The sequence below is a fragment of the Squalius cephalus genome (genome assembly GCF_949319135.1).
Source record: "Squalius cephalus genome assembly, chromosome: 1".
NCBI lineage: Eukaryota > Metazoa > Chordata > Actinopteri > Cypriniformes > Leuciscidae > Squalius > Squalius cephalus.
In genome coordinates, this window is record NC_137122.1 from 33,206,854 (window position 1) to 33,228,915 (window position 22,062).

At 37.7% G+C, this 22,062-nt stretch overlaps 1 protein-coding gene across 6 annotated transcripts in view; it reads left to right on the forward strand.

The window, feature by feature from the left end:
- The window catches only part of sdk1a (sidekick cell adhesion molecule 1a), a 352,985-nt gene that overhangs the window by 167,379 nt on the left and 163,544 nt on the right, over positions 1-22,062 (forward strand). For all 6 annotated transcript variants that reach the window (XM_079864734.1, XM_079864735.1, XM_079864736.1 and 3 more), the window contains exon 4: positions 39-186. In XM_079864734.1, coding sequence (XP_079720860.1) covers positions 39-186 — 148 coding nt within the window. The remainder of the gene's footprint in view (positions 1-38; positions 187-22,062) is intronic.

The window sequence follows — 22,062 nt, forward strand, 5'->3', positions numbered from 1 at the left end:
CCTTGGTTGTAATAACACCCGTTACATTTTTCTTGCAGATATGGGCGACTTTATAGACAATGACCAAAGAAAGACGGTGACGCAGGGCCGGGCCGCCATCCTCAACTCCCCAGTGGTCAGTTGCTTCCCGCGGCCACAGGTGACATGGTTCAGGGACGGCTACAAGATCATTCCCAGCAACAGAGTGTAAGTAGAGCGTAATTGCTTGTCTAATCTTTAAACCTGAATGCCTGTTCATTAGGAAAGTTCTGGGTGACCCAGCAAAGGTCCCTATGGCTTTGGGTTCACATGGCACATTGTAAGAGATGTAATTACCTTCAGTGATCACGCTTAATCCCTCTGGGCACCCATTTACGGCAGCCCACACTGGAAAATGTTGGGGAAAACAGAGAGACATTTCAGCCAGTGATGCAGAAGACATAGATACTGTGCACGGCTTTCTTTGAGTGTGTGCGTGAGTGTTTTTCTCCCACTGCCTTGTCACAGAAGTGCAATTAATGCCTGTTCCTGGCCCTTCTTTAATCTTGCTACGATAGTTCTTCATTGCCTTTTTCTAATTAGCAACTCACCCAGGCTGAGATCGACGAGGCTGATCCGATTCACCGTTATCAGTCAAGTGTCTTTCATTCCGACGAGACTCAAATAAAAACTCCACCACTGAGACACATCTAATGACTCACCTTTCACTCCGCGCATACAGCGGTGGGGCCATTTGAGAACTGCATTTGATTTCGGCGGAAGGTGTAATTGAAAAGTAAACAGGCTAATGCTGGTAAATGTAGAAATAGACCTGGGGTAGTAATGGTTTGCATTTGTTCCACTTGGCTTCGGGCTCGGATTGATTTGTTAACTTAAAATGATGTTCAGACAGTTTGATTTTCAATAAAAACACTCAAAAGTATGCTCAGAACTGTGGTTGTGGTTCTGTGATCCCATTTACACCTACAATTAATGGATAACCAATCACCATATGTGATCCAATCACGTATGCCTTGTCAGAAACGCATGACAAAACAATAAACATACCATTCAAAAGATTTTATTTTTAAAAGAAATATAAAGAAAAATATTTTTATACAGCAAGAACACATTAAATTAATCAAAAGAGACACTAAAGACATTTATTATGTTTTAAACAGGGTTTAAAATGAACACCCAACAACCCGTCAAATGCAGGTGAAAATCCAGGTGGCTGGTAATGCATCTCAAGACACTAGCCAATTTGGCGGGTTATGATTCATAAATTATGTTCTATCACTTTGCATGGCATCGCTATCAGAGCTCTTCCCCTAAAAGGAGCCTCAAACATTAGCAAAACAATGCGTAAAGAGGGTTGCACACTGAGCAAACGTCACGCTGCGCCATGTCTTTAAAATTCGCACCACAGCGTCACTCACATAGTTTTCATTAAAATACAACTATTTCGAACAAATCTATGTGCGTACTGACTTCACCTTCTGTAATATGTTTGTTTTTATGGCTTAAATAGATATGCTTCATATAGAGAAATAATATTGATCGCTCTTTCCGTTTGCGCTGTTTTTTTTTTCAAATACCTTAAATTAAACTCATCCATGCCACTTTGTTCATTCTTGAAGTGAACTACCGTATATTCACTATATTGCTACATTGTGATTAGACTTACTGTTTTGGACTGCTGCCTTGAACTCGATATTACAAAATATCTTTATTTCAAATAAATGAGGATCTTTTGAACATTATATTCATCAAATAATCCTAAACAAATGTATAATGGTTTCCACAAAAAATAATACTGATAATACTTTTTATTATAAGACTGATAATAATAAAAAAATGTTTCTTGAAAAAAAGTCAGCTTTGTCATCACAGGAATAACTTGCAAAAGAAAGCCGTTATCTTAAATTGTAAGGATATAAAATGTTTTTTTTCTTCTTTTTTTTTTAAACGTGATTTAGGCTTAGTCCGTAACTTTTTTTGTGTTCAAAATTTACAAAATGTATATAATGAGCGAGTACATCATACATTTTCCAAACCCTGTTTTTGCCTTATCCTTAATCACTACTGTACACCTATAATAAGTGTTTATATTCTGACTATTTTAGACTGGTCGGGTCGTACCAGTACCTGCGTGACTATGGTACAATGTTCTTTCGCAAGATTCATGCAGTTGTGTTTATTAACTGCTAGAGACCCAAAAGTTACGGACTGCAGCTTTAAGAAGCACATTACTTGAAAAGTAATTTCATGAAACAATTACATAAATTTCAGTACTTTCCCATTCAAGTGTAATTGCATGTCTGGATATTGCTGCAGGCCGAGTGAACCGATTTGCTTTAAAGTGACTCTGTGAACAGTGAAGAACAGGGAACAAGGAAACGCGTAGTTTTGTACATATAACCTGAATAAAAATTGTGCATTTGGTTGAAAGGTATGTTGGAAGGTGGATATATTTGGGCTCTTCGTAGATGTAGTTAAGGCGGCTTGGCAACATGCCAGCTCAATAATTGGACCGGTGCTCTCCTGCCAGTGCTTTGACAGAAAATTGCATCATGACAGAAAGCAAGGCGCATATGTAAAATCAATATGCCAATGCTGACAATGTTCACTGCTGCATATTTGCAGCCGAGGGAATCTGTACCTTTGGGATTCTGGCTATTTTCCCAGACAGCACTGCTGCTTTGACCCTATACGCGGCCCAGATGGTGTCTACGGCATCCAGACTCAAACCCAGAATCTCACCCAGCCCTGAGGACGATAGAGTAATATCAAGCAATCATACATCCAGCCAAGCACATTAGCACACTATTGGATGTGATGTCACATCCTTAATTGTTCTGTGGCAGCGGCTGAAGCAATGCAATCAGCTTAGCCATTTAAACTGGCACTATGTGTTACTGGGCAAAATCCCCGGGATGGACTTTGGGAAATTGGGCTGTACTTCATAAGCACTTGACTGGCATGGTCATTACATTAACTGCCCTTGTAGGATCAAAGTTTATCTATGTGCTGTGATCTACAGACCTGACTCGATATTAACATGGATGAACATGCTGCAACATAAATCTTTTGTGAGTCTCATAAGATGTTTCCATTACAGAATTGATAAGTGCTGCTTTGAAGAACACTAATGCTCTTTAGAAAAAGTGTAGTGGGGGAGTTGAATGGTTCTTTGTTGAGATGCCCTCTTCAAAACCTGTATAATAATGCTCAGTATGGACATAAATTAGATTTACCAATGGCAATTTCTCAGTCAAGAGCTGCCCAAAATAACAAGATTGCCACATTGATAATAATAATAATAATAATAATGATACAAGCGTGAACTTTTTGACATTGTGCACTAGAGATTCTGAGAAGTCAGCTAGCTTAATCAGATGATTACTGTACTCATAACTACTACTGTTTTTATTCATCAAAATGATTTTGATTTTTACCACTAAAATGTACAGTGGCCTATAAAAGTAATTTTAGTATACGTAAAAGTAGTATATGGTCAACATCTTTTTTAACACATTCTGTTGACTATAAGTAACATTCACAATAAAGAGTTAGCAGATATTAAGCTGACAGTCTTCTAATACTCTAATGAGAGTTAGTTGACATGAATTTGCAAAGTTACATATAGTCAACAGAATGTTCAAAAGGGACCATCAATATACATGTAAAGTGTTACTGAACTTTACTTTTCTCAGCTATTTAACAATTTATTGTAACCAAGGTGATTTTTACTAAATGTAAGTCCTTGACATTACCAGTGGTCACGTATAACTCAAGGTGCAGTCTTACTAGACTTTGCACTTCATTCACCTTCATTCATATGCATGATCAAATGTGGGAGGAGAGTGGAAACGAAAGCTTATCCAAAGATGTTCTGTGTTTGGCTGTGTACCAAAGTACAAGGTGGTGAACTCTGACCTGTGTATCTGAATAATTGACCAATAGAGGATCTAAACGCCACAGATGGACGCATTATTGTGGTAGAGCAGATAATATAGTGTCATTCAAAAGTTTGGGGATAGTAAGATATGTGGGTAATGCGTATATGCGTATATGCGACGAATGACGTCAGAGAAACGTCAGTAGGCTATAATCTATTATGCATCGATGTAGAATTGTCCACGTCCACATCTCAATGCATCGTAGAAACAATTCATTTCAACTTGAGTGTCATTTCAGCTTGAGTGTCCAAATACGTTTTGTATATGCTTTTCATTCATTCTCAAGCTGTCCATTTCAAATTCCGGTGTGAAAAAGCATCTCATTGAGATGTAGAAAGCAGTGGCACCACTCAGTGAAAGCAGCTTGAGGCGGTCATATTTATTCCAGCACGGCTTCATTGCAAATGCTCATTTCCTTTGGCCTGCAGATCTTTGTTTTCTTGCAATCTGCTTATGAATTGATGAGCTGTGTATTCAATATATTAATTCAACTCTCTATTTGATAGCCCGTTGAATATTCCCTAAAAGAGACTTCTTCATCACGTCGCTGTGCAGTATTTCAGCATTATTGTTTCTTGAGCTCTGTGTTTCCTAGTTTCAGTTTTTCTTTGGTATCAGAAATGTCCCTTTGGTCTGTTAATGTAGCATGAAATAAGCGGCCGTGTGGACGGGTGACACTGCTCTGTGTGATTCCTATCGCAGCCTCGTGCTGAAGGATAACTGTGCCGCAATCCAGAATTTTTTTTAACTCCTCTTCTGTGTGGTTACGGCTTCTCCTTCGCCATCTCCCTTACTTTTTTGGTCTTCTTTTCTTCTTTGTGAGCCACACAAAGGCAGAAGGTTGTTAAAGCATAAAGGTCCAGAGGTGAATGCTGAAGCAGGGGAGGACAGCGAAGCACGGGCCTTTGAAAGTCACTCTTATTGTTCCACACTGGCTTCCCCTTTAGACAGCATGAAACTTTCATGATGGCGATAATTACCCCATTGGTGAGAAGTGCTTTCTGTTGCCACTGCAGATGAAAGTAGCAGGTTGGAAATAAGATATTGCGTCTACCTCTCATCGCTTTGTCCTTGCATCTTCCTCTACCTTGCTAAATTTTTCATCATTCATTATTTGAGATCTTTGATGTTTCCACCCATTACGAGCTATTCATGCTCCCATCGCGCTCGGCACATAAATTGGCTTCCACGCTAGAATCATCCTGTCCCGAGTACCACCAGCAAGAAACCAGACAGTAAAGGAAGTGCTCACAGGAAGGCGATTACTTTCCTCTGTACAAGCAACAGGGTTGTGGTGTTTGTGCGGTGACAATGACAGCAGAAATGTGCTGTGTTTCTGCTCTGCCATATGTAAATCTCTTTTTGTCAAGGGACTTAACAACCCCCAAACTTCTGCATGTTTTGGCAGATTTAGTGCTGCAAATTGCACTTTCCACTTACTTTTCGAGGTACTTGTATTTTAGACAGGTAAAACTGATTGTTTACTTGTTTGAAAAAATCACTTGTCCCAGAACTTGTAATAATTGAGCATGTTGCTAAATCCAAACGAAAAGAGATGCATGATGCAGAGTGAACAAGAAACTCAAAATACTGTATTATCACAGAGAACTAACATCGCTAACATAACATTAACTTGGAGGTAATCAAAGAGACAGTGAACAGGTGAGCATTAATTAGAAACCAATAGCAACTAACAGTGAATTTCAGGCAAAACAGAAACAGGGGAAATAATGGAAACCAAAACGCAATGAAACTTAACATAACCCTGACAAAACTTTTAAAAAATACAGCTTTAGTTCATCACAGTTAAAGCAAAATACACTATAAAAATACACAAAATAATAATAATAATTAAATTTTCTTTTGGCTTACATAAACTAATTAATTAAACCACTTTTGTTGGATCTTCGGTGTTTTGACATTATATATGAGCTTGGCAAAAAATTATTATTAGAATTAATATAATCTTATTATGCTATAATATATATATATATATATATATATATATATATATATATATATATATATATATATATATATATATATATATATATTATTTAATTGTTTTGGTTGTTTATTTACATACATATTTTACTCTGGTATAAGCTATTTAATAAAGCCTTTTATTTTGTGGGATATTTGTAGATTTGAGAATTATTGTATAGGAATAGAATATGATGATGTGATGATGACAATGATTATTATTATTAGAATGAATATAATTTTATTATACTATAATACATTTTCTATTTATTTAATTGTTTGAATTATATACTTACATTTTTACCCTGAGATGAGCTAATTAATAAAACAATTTGATATATTAAAACACGAGCTCAATTATTATGGTAGGAATAAGAATAGCAATTGCTTTGTCAGATCTTATTGGTGATTTGACATGTTATTTAAATATGAGCTTGGCAAAAAAATAAAAGTCTTTGGCAGTTTCTCTCTTTCTTCATTCAAGTTAGCTGTAGTAGCATGACTAGAAAATAGCATTACAAAGAGCTGCTGAGTGGACTGATTTGCTTAAAAGGGGCTTTAGCAAAATTCAGAAACTATCAAGGAAGCCATTCTCGAGCTTTCTGGAGTCTGAATTCCAGGAATATGCTCTCCTGAAACTAATGAGATATCAGATTTGTTCTGAGCTGAATTGTGTGGGTAATGTGTTTGTGATTTGCTGTTATTATTTCAAATCATGTTAGCTAGCTTTTTTTCCTTCTCATTTTTTCAGCAGTTTGTCATTGTTCCTGGCACTCCTCACCACAGGTAGTAAATGATGTGTTAGACAAATGTAATCAGAAGGAGATGACACGATTGAAAAATACGTCTTTGCCCCGTCACACACAGGAGGGTTCGAGCCGCTGCCCTTTGCTCATATTCTTGCCGAATGGACACGTCCATTTGGAATCAATGTGGTTTGGCTCTGAGGAGTCAAATGAAAAATGACGTAGGCTTGGCTAATTCGATAAAGGCCTTTTATGTGGCCTGGTTTTAATACACCTGCTGGCTGGTAGGGCCCCTTTATGAAGTTAATTATTGAGAGCCATCATCAGTCAATTGGGGCATCTGTGGGGTGAGCCTGTTCTAGCCCAAGGCCTCTGCCCACATTTGTCTTCATCCACTCCCTCCTTCACTCTTAAATAAATTAGTCTGTTGTCACTGCTAAAAAGCAGAGACCCAGAGAATCCAGTCCAGGCACTTTCAACGAGGGTAGGGTACACTTTGGTGTCCCAAAACTCATAGATATGCTTGATTACACTATAATTAACTCTGCATGAAAAGTAGCATGTTTTAAACAGCAAATGCCTGCATTTTATGTTGTTTTTTTTTGCCCTGCCCCAGATAAGAGATCTTCTTTACAGGGGCCATTTTAAAGTTGGTTTTGATCAAAGCAGGCCGGTGGCGTCTGCTGAAAGTAGTTGGTAGAGTTCCACACGGTCTCAGACACAGTGGTGAGAGGATGCCGCTGAGTGACAATTAACCATGAAAGGAGTCTGAGCTCGGAGGAGCTGTGTGCCCTCGTCTCTGCTTTCACACCTCTGACAGTGAAATAATGCAGCCGGAGGAAAGGGACGCAGCACCCACAACATCAAATCAGAAGTGAGCACATATAGCTCTCATTCTGAAGACGCTACAGTGAAACCCAGCAGTCTGGAGAGATGCTGCCATACTTCTTTCAGTAAACACAAAGAAAGGAAATGCAAGCAGCAGATAAGGAAAAGGTAATGAAATTGTGAATGAAGAGGCTTCCCTGACGCCCACATCAGCTGCCTGCCCGATTGGAAGCTTTTTAGACGCCAATAAAGAAAAGTTTGGACCTGCTCACAGGCATAAAAGGTTTTGTGTATTTCAGAGCAATTTGTGTATGTCTGCTTACTGGCAGCTCTGTTGGAGCTGAAGTGCGATTAAATGTTGCTAAAGAATTATCATTGACTCCAATTACACATTAATCAGGACCGGTATCGAGCCGAATCACGGATGATAGATAATTGCCTTTTCACAGGCTATTCCAGAGAAGTTGTTGGATTGCACATAGAAATAAAGAAGAAATGCCACCACTAAATTATTATGATTGATTGGACTGAAATATGGAAAGGATTATCTCACAATCCCATTATACTTTCATATAGGGAAGGCTAGTGGTTGGCATTGCAACAGGAATGACTCTCTATAGCCCTATTTGGACGGTAATTGTTTTACATGTTGTCATGATGCAATTTCAGCATTAATAGGTGCTAGTCTGCAATTTTATTGCCTTGTGAATGAGAAATGTCCGTGTTTTTTTCTCTCTGAACAAAAAAAAAAGCATGTTTTATTATGGAAGAGTCATGTAAATTGCCATGTTTTTGCCCTGTGGACACAACCACCATACAATGAAAAATATCCATTCACGCCTCTTTTTTTTTAATCCTCAAAAAGCCTAAATTCTCTCAATAATCAAGTTGTTTGGATTTTCTGAGCAATATGATGTCATATTGCTCATGCTCCGCCCACGACCACTGACGGACTGTCCTGTATTTGCATATTTCTGTGCTCAGCCATTTGTATACTGTCCAGCAAGGCAGCACTTTACAGTACATGTCTTGTGTCCACACGTCCCACGGAAGAGAGGGGTGAGTAGTTGCTCATTATCATTTAAAGAGACATGCACCGAAACGGGTCGCTGTGAACAGAGCTGTTTTTGAGGAGGTAAAAAGGGTGTTGTTTTACACAACCATTGAGGAATTTTAACCGAATTATATTACAAACTTTATATATACTATATATTTATATATATTACTTTATATATATATATATATATATGTATATGTATATGTGTGTGTGTGTGTGTATATGCATATTATATTTGTTCAGTGTATTGTGAAATATTATTAAAGTTTAAAATAACTGTTTTCTATTTGAATATATCTTAAAATGTAATTTATTCCTAAATTTAATTTTCAGCATCATTACTACAGGCTTCAGTGTCACACGATCCTTCAGAAATCACTAACTTTTCAAAAAACTTTATTAAGCTGAAGGGAGGCACAGTTGTAAACACAGTTGTAAAATAATATCAATATTTTGATTATCCTATTTTAAGAGGATTAAAATAAGATTAAAATAAATGTTTGAGGTCTGATAAAAAGGTTCTCAAGCTTTGAGATTTTAGACGGTAAAAATAAAAAAATAAAAAATAATTATGACTAGTGCTTTTAACAGTATTTGAAGTGTCTCCTTTTCAAAAAGCATCTCAGAAGTCACCACAGATTATTCCTAGTTCTCTACCCACATTCAGCAGAGGAAAAACTGGACTAGACTGGCTAGACGAGTGAACGAAAGAGACGTTCTGTGTTTGCTGGAAAAAATGAAAAGGAAGATATCTATCTTCAGCATGTTTATCCCTTATCCTGCTTTTCACTGAGCGACCAGCTCTGTCAGTCAATCCTTTTATGTGCCGCACTCTCGCTCAGCCCCCATTTCATGTCTGCAGACGCACGCGCCCATCTCTGCGATGGTGGGCGACAGAAGTGTGTGGGTAGACAGAAAGCAATCTGTTCTGAAAGGGAAGATCAAGCTCAAGATTTCACATGTGACATATTGAAACACTCCGATCTGTTGCAGGGATGACGTGTGCAGCTGCAGACAGTGGCAATAGTGGCCCAGTTCATTGTGATGAGGCAGATTAATTTAGTCTTAAAGATGAGCGGGGAAATGTCAGCGTATTATGAAGCACTGACTTTTCTCCAACTGAAATCTCATTTGCGCAATTTAGTTACCTGTTGAAAACATAATTCACTCCCGGAAAAATAACAACTGTCCATCTATCTTGACAGTGCAGCCATTTTGGCTTTCACTACAAATAATAAAGTTGCTTAGAGTGTTTATGCTGAGGGAGGCTTTGTGATGGCCTTTCAGCCTCTTAACAAGGAGTCCATTACCGCTCACTGCATAAAAAACAACAACAACCTATTCACCTCTCCAAATTGAGAGGAAAAAAAACCCCACCATCTTTAATTTTGAAGAATGGGATATTTTCAGAAACCAATGGCCCGGCCGTACCTGATTCTGCATTAACTATTAAGTATTGCAATTAATTCCGAGATCCATTTGTCATGCAAATAGACCAGTGAATAATGCATACGTTTCGGCTCATAAATAACTAATTTATGCAATTGCAAAGCGCTTTTTAAGATAAATATAATTAAAGGTCAATAGCGATTACATAAACACTGTGAACTTTTAACATGTTTAAATGACTCTGGGCCTGTTTGCCTGGCTGGGTGGGAAACAGTACCAAAAAAAAACTTAATTGCTGATATTTGGTTCCAGACACAGAGTTTTCCACTCCAGAACACTGGAAATACCTGCTTATCTTGGCGTCGGAAGACTTTTAAGTCTTAAACGTGCTTACCAAAGTGTATGTTAGCTGGAGGCTGACGTCCAGGCAATCAATTTTATAATTGAATTAGAGTGAATGCTACAGCGGGTTTTGACACACAGGGTTGTTGTGTCTGTCCATCTGTCGCACCATGGAAAAGAAGCTGTATCCTGTGGCGTCCAAAGCTGCTAGATAGACCAAGACTCACAGCTCTTGTACCTGAAGACTGCAGCTCGATGTCTACAGGCCAGCCATGCTGTCTTGAGCTCTAAGCTTTGAGCTTTTAATCAGTGTTTCCCATTAATTTCCAAGAGAAAAAAAAAAGTTATACGCCTGTCTCTAAGCTAGTGGTTCTCAACCAGGAGCCCGGGGCCCACTAGGGGTCCTCAGCAAAAATCGAATGGGCCACAGGATGACTAATTTATATATCCATCCATCTATCTATACATGTATATCAGTGCATGCTTGGCTAATGCATTTTCTTTGTTGCCCTGGCGCAGTTAAACATGCGTACGTTTTACTAGTGCAAACATCTTACTACTTTTCATTTAAATGTTCAGCGTTCAGACTTAATGACCTCATAAGTCAGGGACTTTAATCTACTTTATAAGCGGTTAAGCGACTATTGCACTTGGGTTCATTTGAGTTAAGTGTGTACTGCAAATGTATGTACAATGTACAAGCAATGTATCTACAAATTTACAGCAATATGTTACGTGCGCAATTACAGAGTTGCTTTTACAAAGAGCGGTGTAATTCTTTTTAATCCTGTACATTTGCTCAAGGTTGCCGCTCTCTTGCTGTGATTTTTGTGCCACTAACAGGGAACAACCATCTGTTGGTGTCATTGACTAGTGTTTGTGCAACGCTTTGAAAGAAAACCACATTCCCACCTCCTGTTGACTTTGTGCATCTAACGACTTTGTATAAAATTAAGTAACACCACAATGTTTTTTTGACTGCTCTGTTGGCAAGTCAAGACAAGCCTGGCAGAGTACACCCATTATCAGTTTATCCACTCTTGCTACTTTTAAGTGTACTAGTGCAGTGAAGTTGGTATCTTAGTGGTAATGCGGTCAAGGAATTCTGTCTGCAGCTTTTCTAAATGTGTCATTTGTGTGATAAGCGCTCACTTTTGCGAATTGCTTTGAATCGCAAAGGAGAAAACTGTTCACTCTCCAAACCCTTAATTACATGTTTGGTGAGGGTAATGTGCAAAGATTACAATAATTTCAGTAAACGTGGTGCAGGATAAATCACTTTTTTGTTTTTTGAAAGATGGATCTAATTATCACTCACATTCCCCAAGTCCCACACAAGAAGGTGTTGTCCAATAATGCGCATGGCAAAACAAAGCAATGTACTTTTCAATTTAGATAAGTATCTTTTCTGAACTCAAAAGAATGCTTACCTCTGTCTGTGCAGTGGGACATTTAAAGATTGTAAATAAATACTTTTTGAGAAGGCTGAAGGGAAGTTTCTCTATGGTGAGTGAAACTAGGTCATGTTTGCTGAGTTCTTGCCTATATGGAGGATTAAATAAAATTAGGGTGAAGAAATTTGCAGAGGTATTGCAATTTTTGGTGATATGGTATTTTTGAAATATGGGACAGAAGAATACAGAGGTTGAAAAATATACAGACTTGAATCATCTAATAAGCTTGAAGCTCATGATGTATGCATTTTCTGCTTTGACTAGATTTTGTTGTCTAGAATGATTTATTTGATATGCTCTTGAATGTGTGCCTCTAAAACTAAGAGACAGACACTTTAATACTGATCTATGAAGTTTGCCTTCACATTTTCACAAAGAGCCAATGAACCGTATGAATATAATACAGTATATTACAATAAACCATCTAATGTTAAATAATAATGATAATAATACATTTTTTATTTATACAAAATATTTATACATTATGTATAATTAATAATAATTTTATGAAAATAAGTCATCTTATATAATTTCATATTGTTTACTGTATCATGGAATTAATATGGTAAAGGTCTTTGGATAAGCTGCTTTTGATAAAAGTATAATAAGTAAATAAATAGAAATGTAGCTCAAGGTGCTTCAAAGAAAACTTGGGTTTACCCACCTATTATCCTAAAAAGCCTTGGGTTAGTTTCACTTGAATCTCCATTTAGTTTTCTATTGCGACAGTATTTATTTTGTTACTCTAGCAGCTTTTGCCCAGATAGAACATTTAATGTTCCATTTTTCAGTGTCTTTGCATTGTAGACCAGCAAGATGTAAGAGTTATGACCTTCCCTGTTCAAAATAAGTTTTTGTGACAAATTATGCCGTATAAAGCAAAAGGTTATCTGCATCTATGTCAGAGAAGGAGAGAGAGAGTTGTTGCGCCGGCGAACCAAAAAAAAAAAAAGACCAAGAGGAACACCAATCATAAACAGACAGTCTCGTTGTAATTCAGTAGAAATGCACATGTACAGCTTCTCACCTTAAGGTGACATTCTAAACCTCTTTTAATCATCCCTCCAGCTTCCAAATGCATCCATTCATCTGCATTATACGGCACTGCTGCCCATCTGCTCCGGCTCCTTCTTTCCCAACCGAACGTCTTTTTCGACATTGGCTTGTGAGCGTTTATCCCACCTCCTCTACAAGGTGAAAAATAGAGTGTAGGACGTCTTCCTTCTTTGTTATTGAACAGATGTATCTGATCGATGTAAATCTACTAATGAGACTCCGAAGGCCTCCCCCCTTCCCGTTCTCTGTATCAGGGCTCTGGGCTGGCCACTTTAATTGAGAATTAATTACAGATGGGGGGGAGATGCTACAGGGATCACATTAAAGCAGCATCGGAGACCTCCATCACCCATCCTGTCTTTCTCCTCTCTTGAGGGTTCATTAAATACCTGAAGGCACAGATCAATAATGGCTGATGGGTGGCGTGTGTTGGCAAAGGCATGTTTGTTTCATATATGAGATTTGGACGTTTTTTCTGACATCCCAGCGCAGGCTTCCTCATCAGCGGCCCTCCTCGGATCAGTCAGAAATGCTTGAGAGGAATCATTGGCACCCCTTGAGTAAATTATACCATTTAAACAGCCAGATTAAATTCCATACTTTATTCACGTAATTGAAGACACTGATAATTACTTATAATTACCGTTCGTTATTCTAAAGACCGATTGTTGATCGCTGAAGTTTTCACTCTTGTTTTTGTCTCTGAGTGGATGGTGAAGTTGTGGAAAACAACATGAATGTTTAAAGTGGAGAGAGCAGACATAGGCATTGGAGAGGCAATGCTTCAATAGATAATGACCCGATGGTAATTGCTTTCCTTGAATAGTCTGTGTTTATTCCACAGTGTCAGACAAATAGTGAAGCCTGTGATTGTTTAAGAAAATAACAACTGGCCAAGTAGCTTGATAAGCATCCAAGTGAGATGCGGATCATGTCTTTAATGTCGAAGAGCTAAATAAAGGAAAATTGTGTGAAGTTTCAATTCCTCCCTCCTAATTTCACCCAGCTGAAAATACCATTTTAGACCATTTCCAGGCTGGTAAATGCTTGTTAAAAGGATCTTTCCAGTGAAGCTCATTGATCATGCGAGTCCATAAAGGTGAAGTCCATAAAGAAACAGTTTACTGTTAGTCTGGTGTTGAAGAGCTTGAATGACCTGCATGAAACCCGGACCTGAACCCCTCTAATGATCTTTGAGATGAATTGGAACCAGTGTTAATTTGTTAGTATGTTGATAAGCATCTATCAACATTCTGTGTGCCAAAAATGTGAAAACTGTCTCCTGAAATAACATTATTGTGACCACACTGTTGTAAATGTTATTATTACATGACTCTCTAAAATACTTGATTCTTATTGGTCAGTTGTGACATTCCGAGGTCAGATATTCTCCCATAATAACTGTTATCAATAGCAATGCTGTGCAATGACAGCTCATCCCGGTATTTGAGACCTCCACTTCTTTTGTCTCTCGTATCCAAACCTTGTGTTTCATGCGAACACAGCTGGTATTTGGTTGTTATGTTATCGTCTGTATTTACTGTAAAATTAAACCAGAGGATTTCAGTTTTAATAGTTGGTCTTAGGTAATATTGACATGTTAGTCTAGTTGCAAGAACGATTGTTTTGTACGCTTTAAAGGATTATAAGACAATACGGTTTCTCCTCAACTCCCATTTAATATTCATGATTTGCCTATATAGCAGGGACTCCAGCATACAATGCATGACAAGCGCTGTTTTTTTTAGCAGAGCTAAAAGCACAGGCATTCTGATTCAGATCAGCCACAGTTTGGGCCTTATGTTTAGAGACCACGCTGTTCGCTATCCAACCCCGGTGTCAGCTGTTAATGCCCCCTGAATGCTCCATGCATATTTTGGCTGGTAATGTGCTCAACATCAGATGCTGGACGGTTGCCCTGTTGAGCACTCTGATATGGAGCAAAGCGAAGCGCCGTGACTTGGCCGGGCCCCGCACAAAGGTCACAGTTTCCCTTACGTCAGTCCATTTTCCAGCAGCACCGCCTGAAAACCTGCTGCCATCAGATCCCTGGACAGAGCTCATAATCCAGCCCCTATGATCTGCTTAATCCACATTCTTAACCAGTCAATAGAAGTCTTGTCCGTGCGTTTTTTTTTTTTTTTTTACACTCTGGCTGATATTGACAGATGTGTTTGATAACATTATAGTCTAGAGGTCTGGCATATTTCTTTGCAATCAAACCGTGCTGTTTTCTGGGCATTGTGCCCATAGCTAGATTACAACGTGAAATCCTTTTCTCTCTTTTAAAGTTCCACATAGTCCATTTCTCCCTATAAGCTTGTTGTGAGATCTGCTCATTGGTGAGGCTTCAAATAGATGCAATGAGCATCTCATCTGCAGAAAACGCTTGCCTTATTGGTGCACACAGCTTGGCTTACTGAAGCATAAAGCACTTAATAGTGCTGGTGGCAGAGAGAGCAGGCAAATGTCCATGTCTCTTCTTCTTATGTTCCTCATTATGCTCCTCATGGCATAAGTTTCATACTCAGCTGGAGTGGTGTCTTGAATTTTTATCAGATTCTAAGGATTGTGAAACTGGTCTCATGCTCTTGGGGTGTTTACAAAGTGAGAAAGCTGTTTAGACATTGTTTGCAGGGTTTTTAGGGTCATGAAAAACTTGGAATTTTAAAAATTCAATTTCCAAGCTCGGAAAAGTCAAAGGAAAGGAGTAACGAATTTAAAAGTCTGCAGTAAATAGAATTCTTTTCTGGTCATAAATCTTTTATTTTATTTTACTTTTCTTTACTTTACTTTACTTTACTTTACTTTACTTTACTTTACTTTACTTTAGTTTTGACCCAGGATTTGTGACTGGAAAAGTGAAAAATGATTTGCCTAAGGTGTGGACCACTTAAATTATGTTGTATTTGCAGTGATCTTATTTATATTTAAAGCAGATTATATATTGTATAATATATATATATATATATATATATATATATATATATATATATATATATATATATATATCAGGGCTGTATGTTGTGCAACAGACGACACACAGCAAAGTTTTGTTTCTGAATTAATCTGCATTTTGAGCAAATCAATTGGTGAACCAATAATTCAAATAAAGAGAGCCATTATGTGTGTTCGACTTGCAGCGAGTGCGATTTAAGAGCAGACGGCTCCATATGCTTTCGAATTGCTGTCGTGGTACTTTGATGTCACACAACATGTGAAAAACGTGTGAAATGTTTTGCTAGAGAAGTGTTATTATGCTATTTTTTGTTTAAAATGAACAATATTTTCCTTTAATATTCTATTATAGGAATATTCCTAACTTCCATAAACTTCCTTTAATATTTTGTTATATAATACACAATATCTTCATACATTAAAGGCGTCTTTTTTTGTGCTTTTTTTGTATTCTGAATGTCTTTCTGTAGGAAAAGATATCTATTGCACTCTGCAGTATATTCTACTTGTTCGCAGTGTTTCACTAAGTGAATATTTTAGATGGTCTTCTCGAGTTTTCATATTAAAATAAACTAAATAAACTTGTGTAAAATTAATTAATATGTAAATGAATGAGAGGTTTTCCTCCGAGGCCCCCTTGCCTCCAAAGGCCAATTTACAGTTAATACAGTACATGCTTTTGCCTTGACTAATGCTATTAATCAACAGTGCCTCAGCTCTCAGTGGTTATTAAGGAGAGCTGATTGGGTTGTGTTTCTTGTGTTTTTGTATGCACGCTCCTGTCTCCATGATATAACAGACTACATGCCAAGCACGAGAAGCGTTCTTGTACAATTTCAGCAGCACTGAAGCACTGCATTGACAGGGGAGCGTCTTTTTTTCCAAGCCTCCCTCCACTTCTTCCATGAATTGCTTGGTGTCTCCAGACAAGCAGACCTGTGTTGCGTGGAAACCCCACCTCAGCTACAACAATTCAACAGACCCGCTATGTCTATAACTGCGTGAAAGAGGGATGCTGTGTCGTTCCCTGCAGCGTCACGCCGAACGTGGTTGATAGTTACATTTTAGTTGTCATGTAAAGATATTCAGACCGGACGCGCATGAACAGCCCAGCCTCCCGTAAACTTTTTTTTTCTGCATTATGCCATGTCAAATCCCCACACAAAGACATTTTGTCTGTTCTGTAATGAGATTGTGTATTTTGAAAAATTCCATATCAGATTTTCTGACAACTGCAAATTGAATTTTACATGTCCATTTGTGAAAGTCATTCATCATTTGCTGTTGGCTAAACAAGCACTTTTAAGTGATATTTTGGCTTTAAAAATAGAATTACAAGCATGAAATCTGAAGCATATTTTACGTCACTCTACTATTCGGTCTTAGTGTTTACGGCTTCAGGGAGTCAAAAGAAAAATCAAGAATCAACTTTTGAAATCTAAGACGTGTGGCACCTTTTATAATGTGGCTTCTATTATGCAAATTCAATCACAAACAGAAACAGAAACAAACAAACAAACTTATTCTTTTGTGTTCAGTGCTTGAGATCTTTCAATAGACTGTCAACCACCCACTATATCATAGCTTTCTCTGGCGTATTTAGCTCAGGAACAACAACATACACCATCAAATAAAACCTTTTCTTTTTAATACATTGCTGCTTTAAATGGATTGAATTTCCAATGGAATTTTCCTTACTTTGGTAGGAATGTTTTACAGAAACAGTCTTGTCAAAAATTTTCTAGGATGTCTTGTGTTTCACTTTCCATGGCTTAGGAGCTGAGGTGATTTGTTTTAGAAACCGTTGGCTTGTTTTTTGATAGATGATACCATTGTGGACACTTACCACTTGGTTACACCTGTGGTTTTTTACTTGACTCATCAGTAGGAATCAGGATTGTAACTTTATAGCCACCATGAAATCAAACTTGACAATTATTTTTTTTTATATATATATTACAGTATTTATTATAAATGATTTATCTATGCAATTTTTTTTTTTATTCATGTGCCCTCGTAATCTTTGATCAAAATAACTCCCCTTCGTTCTCGCAGTAACATCTCTTCTCTTCTCTCACACGTGTTTACTGGCGTGAGGGCGGGACAACCTGTCAATCACATGACATCACAGCAATAACAAACCACAACCATCCAATCAATATCCCATGGACAAAATCAAGTCAAGGGAAGAAAAGACTTTTGCAATTTTGTTTCATGCAGACTTTAAAGATGGATTTGTGAATGTGTAGTTGTCCTTTTTTAAAAATAAATATATAAAATAAAATAAAAATAGTTGTTGTTTTCTCTCTGCAGCTATTTTAAAGGTGTTTTGTATTAACACAGCAATGTAAAAACTCCTGTCCAGAAATGGTTGCTCTCATCAGCAGCAGAAAAGCAGTTGAGCTTGGCCACTTACACTGCAGGCCATCGTACTGCAATTTTAATGGCTTTCAATGGGACCAGCACCAGATTGTTAGAGTGAATTTGCAGGGCACTGCCACCTAAAAGTAATCCCAGGCTTGTCTGTGACCTGATCCCAGCATGGCCTTAAAAAAAAAAAAGAAAAAGAAAAAAAAGAAAACCTTAGCTTTGAATTTCTAGGCTGGTTTAAGCTGGTGTATGCCAGATAGTATTGGTCAGCCAGTATGGTGCTTTCAGTGGTCAATTTGTTTTTGTTCTGTATTTTAAAAAAATGCATAGCAATTGCCTGTTACCTAAAACAATGTTATCTAAGGCAATATGTTTTTACTTATTTTTACGTTTATCTTAAAAATATGTCCAGATACTTTTGGGACCACTGTCTATTTAATAAAATTGTAATAAAGTTGTGCACAAAATTGTTGAAATTAACATTTATTTTACACTATTTACATCATTTTTATTTTTAAAAAATGGTTGCTATTGATTTGGGTGCGAACATGGTCCTCATTGGCAGATTAGTCAGCCTGGCCTATTTAATTTTTGAGTAAATATTGTCTAGAATAAGACAGCAATTTTGTCTACATTTCATTTGCTGTCACTAAAATGTGTTACCTATAAATCTGCATTATACCAGCTAAGTGCCACCCTGTTCTCTAGATATTGGTATTGGCATCATTAAAATACCCATATAGATCATCTACTTGTGTGGACACCAGCACATCTGCTTCCAATATGAATTTATCACATTGGCCGTCAGAGCTTTGAGGTTTTCCAGCTTTACACAATACCTGTCGGATATATTAATAGAGACTAATGGGCTGAGTAGAAAAGGACTGAAGTAGCCAGAGAGGCTCTTTAGAGGAATGGCCTTTTGGCTTCCCGTACATTAAGGCGAGTCTTTGAGGGGTAGTTGAGTTGAGGTGGTATAATTATTGCAGAGGAATGGTAATTACTCAAAGTAAAGAGGGCGTTTGTGCTGACGAGCTTGACTGTGGCTGTTCTATTCTGCTCTGATTCTTTCATCTGGAGTGGATTATTCCTGCCTTTGAAACAAGGGGGATACAGTTTAAGAATGAGGACATTTTTCAAGTGATTTTAAGATGGATTCCACCAATGACGAGAAGCTTTCATGGAGTGACTGAGCATATAATAAGTTATTATAGGCATAGGCAGAGTTTCACTTTTGTACTTGGTGGTAGTGGGGGGGATTTATTATTTAATAAATAATAGTAATAAAGGAATTAAAAGATTAAAAGGGAATAAATAAATAAATAAATAAATAAGAATGTTAGGTAGGTCGAGTTGCAGTTATGAAGTAACCAATTTAAGCTATTTTATTTAAAAATGCACACATTCACTCAATCGTATGTCTAATATGTCGAAAACGTTTCTTGTCTCGCCAAATTTATTTTTCATTGTGACATTGACAGTAAGTTTGTAAGTAAGTAAATTTTATTGGCCATCTCGATCATTTTGACATTGACGAGCGCTGTTAGACCGCTGAGGCAGATCAGCCTAAAAATGTAACTTTGTATCATCCTAACAACAAACATTGCACTAGGTTGTGGTAAGTGTAAACAAATCAGGTTACGTATTTTACAATATGCTGCTTTGACAACTAACTTCTGAACTGAATTTATTATTATTATTATTATTATTAATATTATTATTATTATTATTATTATTATTATTATTATTTTCCCTTATAAACATCCTTGGAAGACCATGTTTCTCTGATAGAGCTGTGTTTTATTTATTTTTTATTAGATGATCATAGTTGAATAACATCCAGGATCCCCAGCATAATACAATGTTGAAGTGTTGAAAACACATTTCACAAGTTCATTAACATTCATGAAAATGAATTCTCTTCTCCCCAAGAGCAGACCATTTATATTATCTATCATTACTCATGATACCAAGAACCTAATTAACTACCATGGTCTATGTAGCTCCATTTCTGCAAAGTCAGGTTGTGTAAAGAAATTATTTTCCAATTTAATTTAATAGGGAAAAGGGGAATACTTCAAGATTGGGCTGGCTATATAGCCGTCTAGTCACATTTTGCATTTAAAAGTTCATGTACTGTTTATTTTATTTATTTTTTTATTCTGTTCGTAAGTCTTGTCAAGTCTCTCAGCTGGAAATTCAGTAGGTTAAATTATCATCAAGCAAATCATTTTAATCAGGCTTGGAAGTCGTCCATAATGAATTACGCTGAAAGTCTTTGAAATGTCAGATAGCACTTGAAACCCCAGAGCAGACGGGCACGCATCATCGCGACCCACACAGGCTGCTGGGTTACTCAAGGAGCTGGCTGGGACCTGCCAGCAAACCTGGTTGCCTGGCAACCTCATTTATTCCCTTAAAGAGAACAATACGCATTGGGTGACTCCAATGAAATGAGACTTCAAAAATATTTATTGTGTTACAGCAGACCACCTGTTTTCTTGTTTGTAGTTTAAAAAAATCAACCAGTATGTATTTTGAAACCTTAAAATATTTAAAATTATAGGGTACTTTTTTTTTTTTAAATGTCTTTCTTGATTAATCTCTCCTTAATTAGTATTTTTGAGGGCATCAGAATACCCTTTAAATAATGAAATATAATAAAATTTTGCAAATTTGAATTGACTTTATTAAAAATCAATCAAATTAAAACAATGGAACATAGTGTGAAAATATTTCTCAATGAATAATTACTTAAAGTATTTCAATTAATTATTCAATTAAAGAGATAAAATTAAAGAAATATACAAAGAAACAAATTATAAAACTTTATTAGAATTTAGAATTTATTAGGCTATAAAAACACTTAGTCTACAGTAGAAAAACGCCTCGGTTACGACTGTAACCTCGGTTCCCTGAAGAGGGAACGAGTGTCGCAACGAGATTGACGTTATGGGGAACGCTTTGCGTGATGATGTCTTGAAGCACATGTAAAATCAGTCCAATGGCATGGCGGAATGTCAGATGCGGGTGACGTCACGTACCAGGAAGCTATAAAGCCTGCTTGAAAACAGAGAGCGTCAGCTTCGTAAAGTCTGAAGTAGTCGCTGACAGGCATGAAAGAGATATGGCAAGGTGACGCAACGCTCGTTCCCTCTTCAGGGAACCGAGGTTACAGTCGTAACCGAGGCGTTCCCTTTCAAGGGAACTCGCGTTGCGTCGATATTGATGCTATGGGGAACGTTTATACCAACGCCACCATAGCTACAAATGTCTGTCCTGTGTGAAATCGAGTGAGCAGCACTAGGATGACAAAACCTGAGACCCTGGTGTAGAGTCCAAGTCCAGAGAGTAAAATCTGACGAAGGTGTGCGGTGAGGACCAGCCTGCCGCATCACAAACGTCCTGTAGGGAAACTCCTGATATAAGGGCCTTGGAGGCCGCCATACTACTTACTGCTACATACTACCATACTAGAGTGGGACCGGACAGCCATAGGAGAAGGCTGTCCGGCCGCCTCATAAGCAAGTGAAATGGCCTCAACCACCCACTTGCTCATTCTTTGCTTAGATGCAGGGGACCCCTTATTTGGGGACCCAAAACACACAAACAGTTGATCAGTTTTACGCCACAGGGAAGCTCTGTGGACATAAGCATCTAACGCCCATACTGGGCAGAGCAAATTATTTCTTTCCTGGTCCACATTCTGAAAGGGAGGAGGACAGAAGGCCTGCAGAATAATAGGTCTGACCACATTAGTGGGGACCTTGGGGATAAAACCTGGTCTAGGATGGAGAAATGCTTTGACCATACCAGGTGCAAATTCCAAGCATGAGAGAGCAACCGACAGTGCTTGTAAATCCCCTATTCTCTTTAGAGAAGAAATAGCGAGGAGGAAAAGAGCTTTCGCATCAGAAATTTGACAGGAACCTCCTCTATAGGTTCGAAAGGGGCCAGGG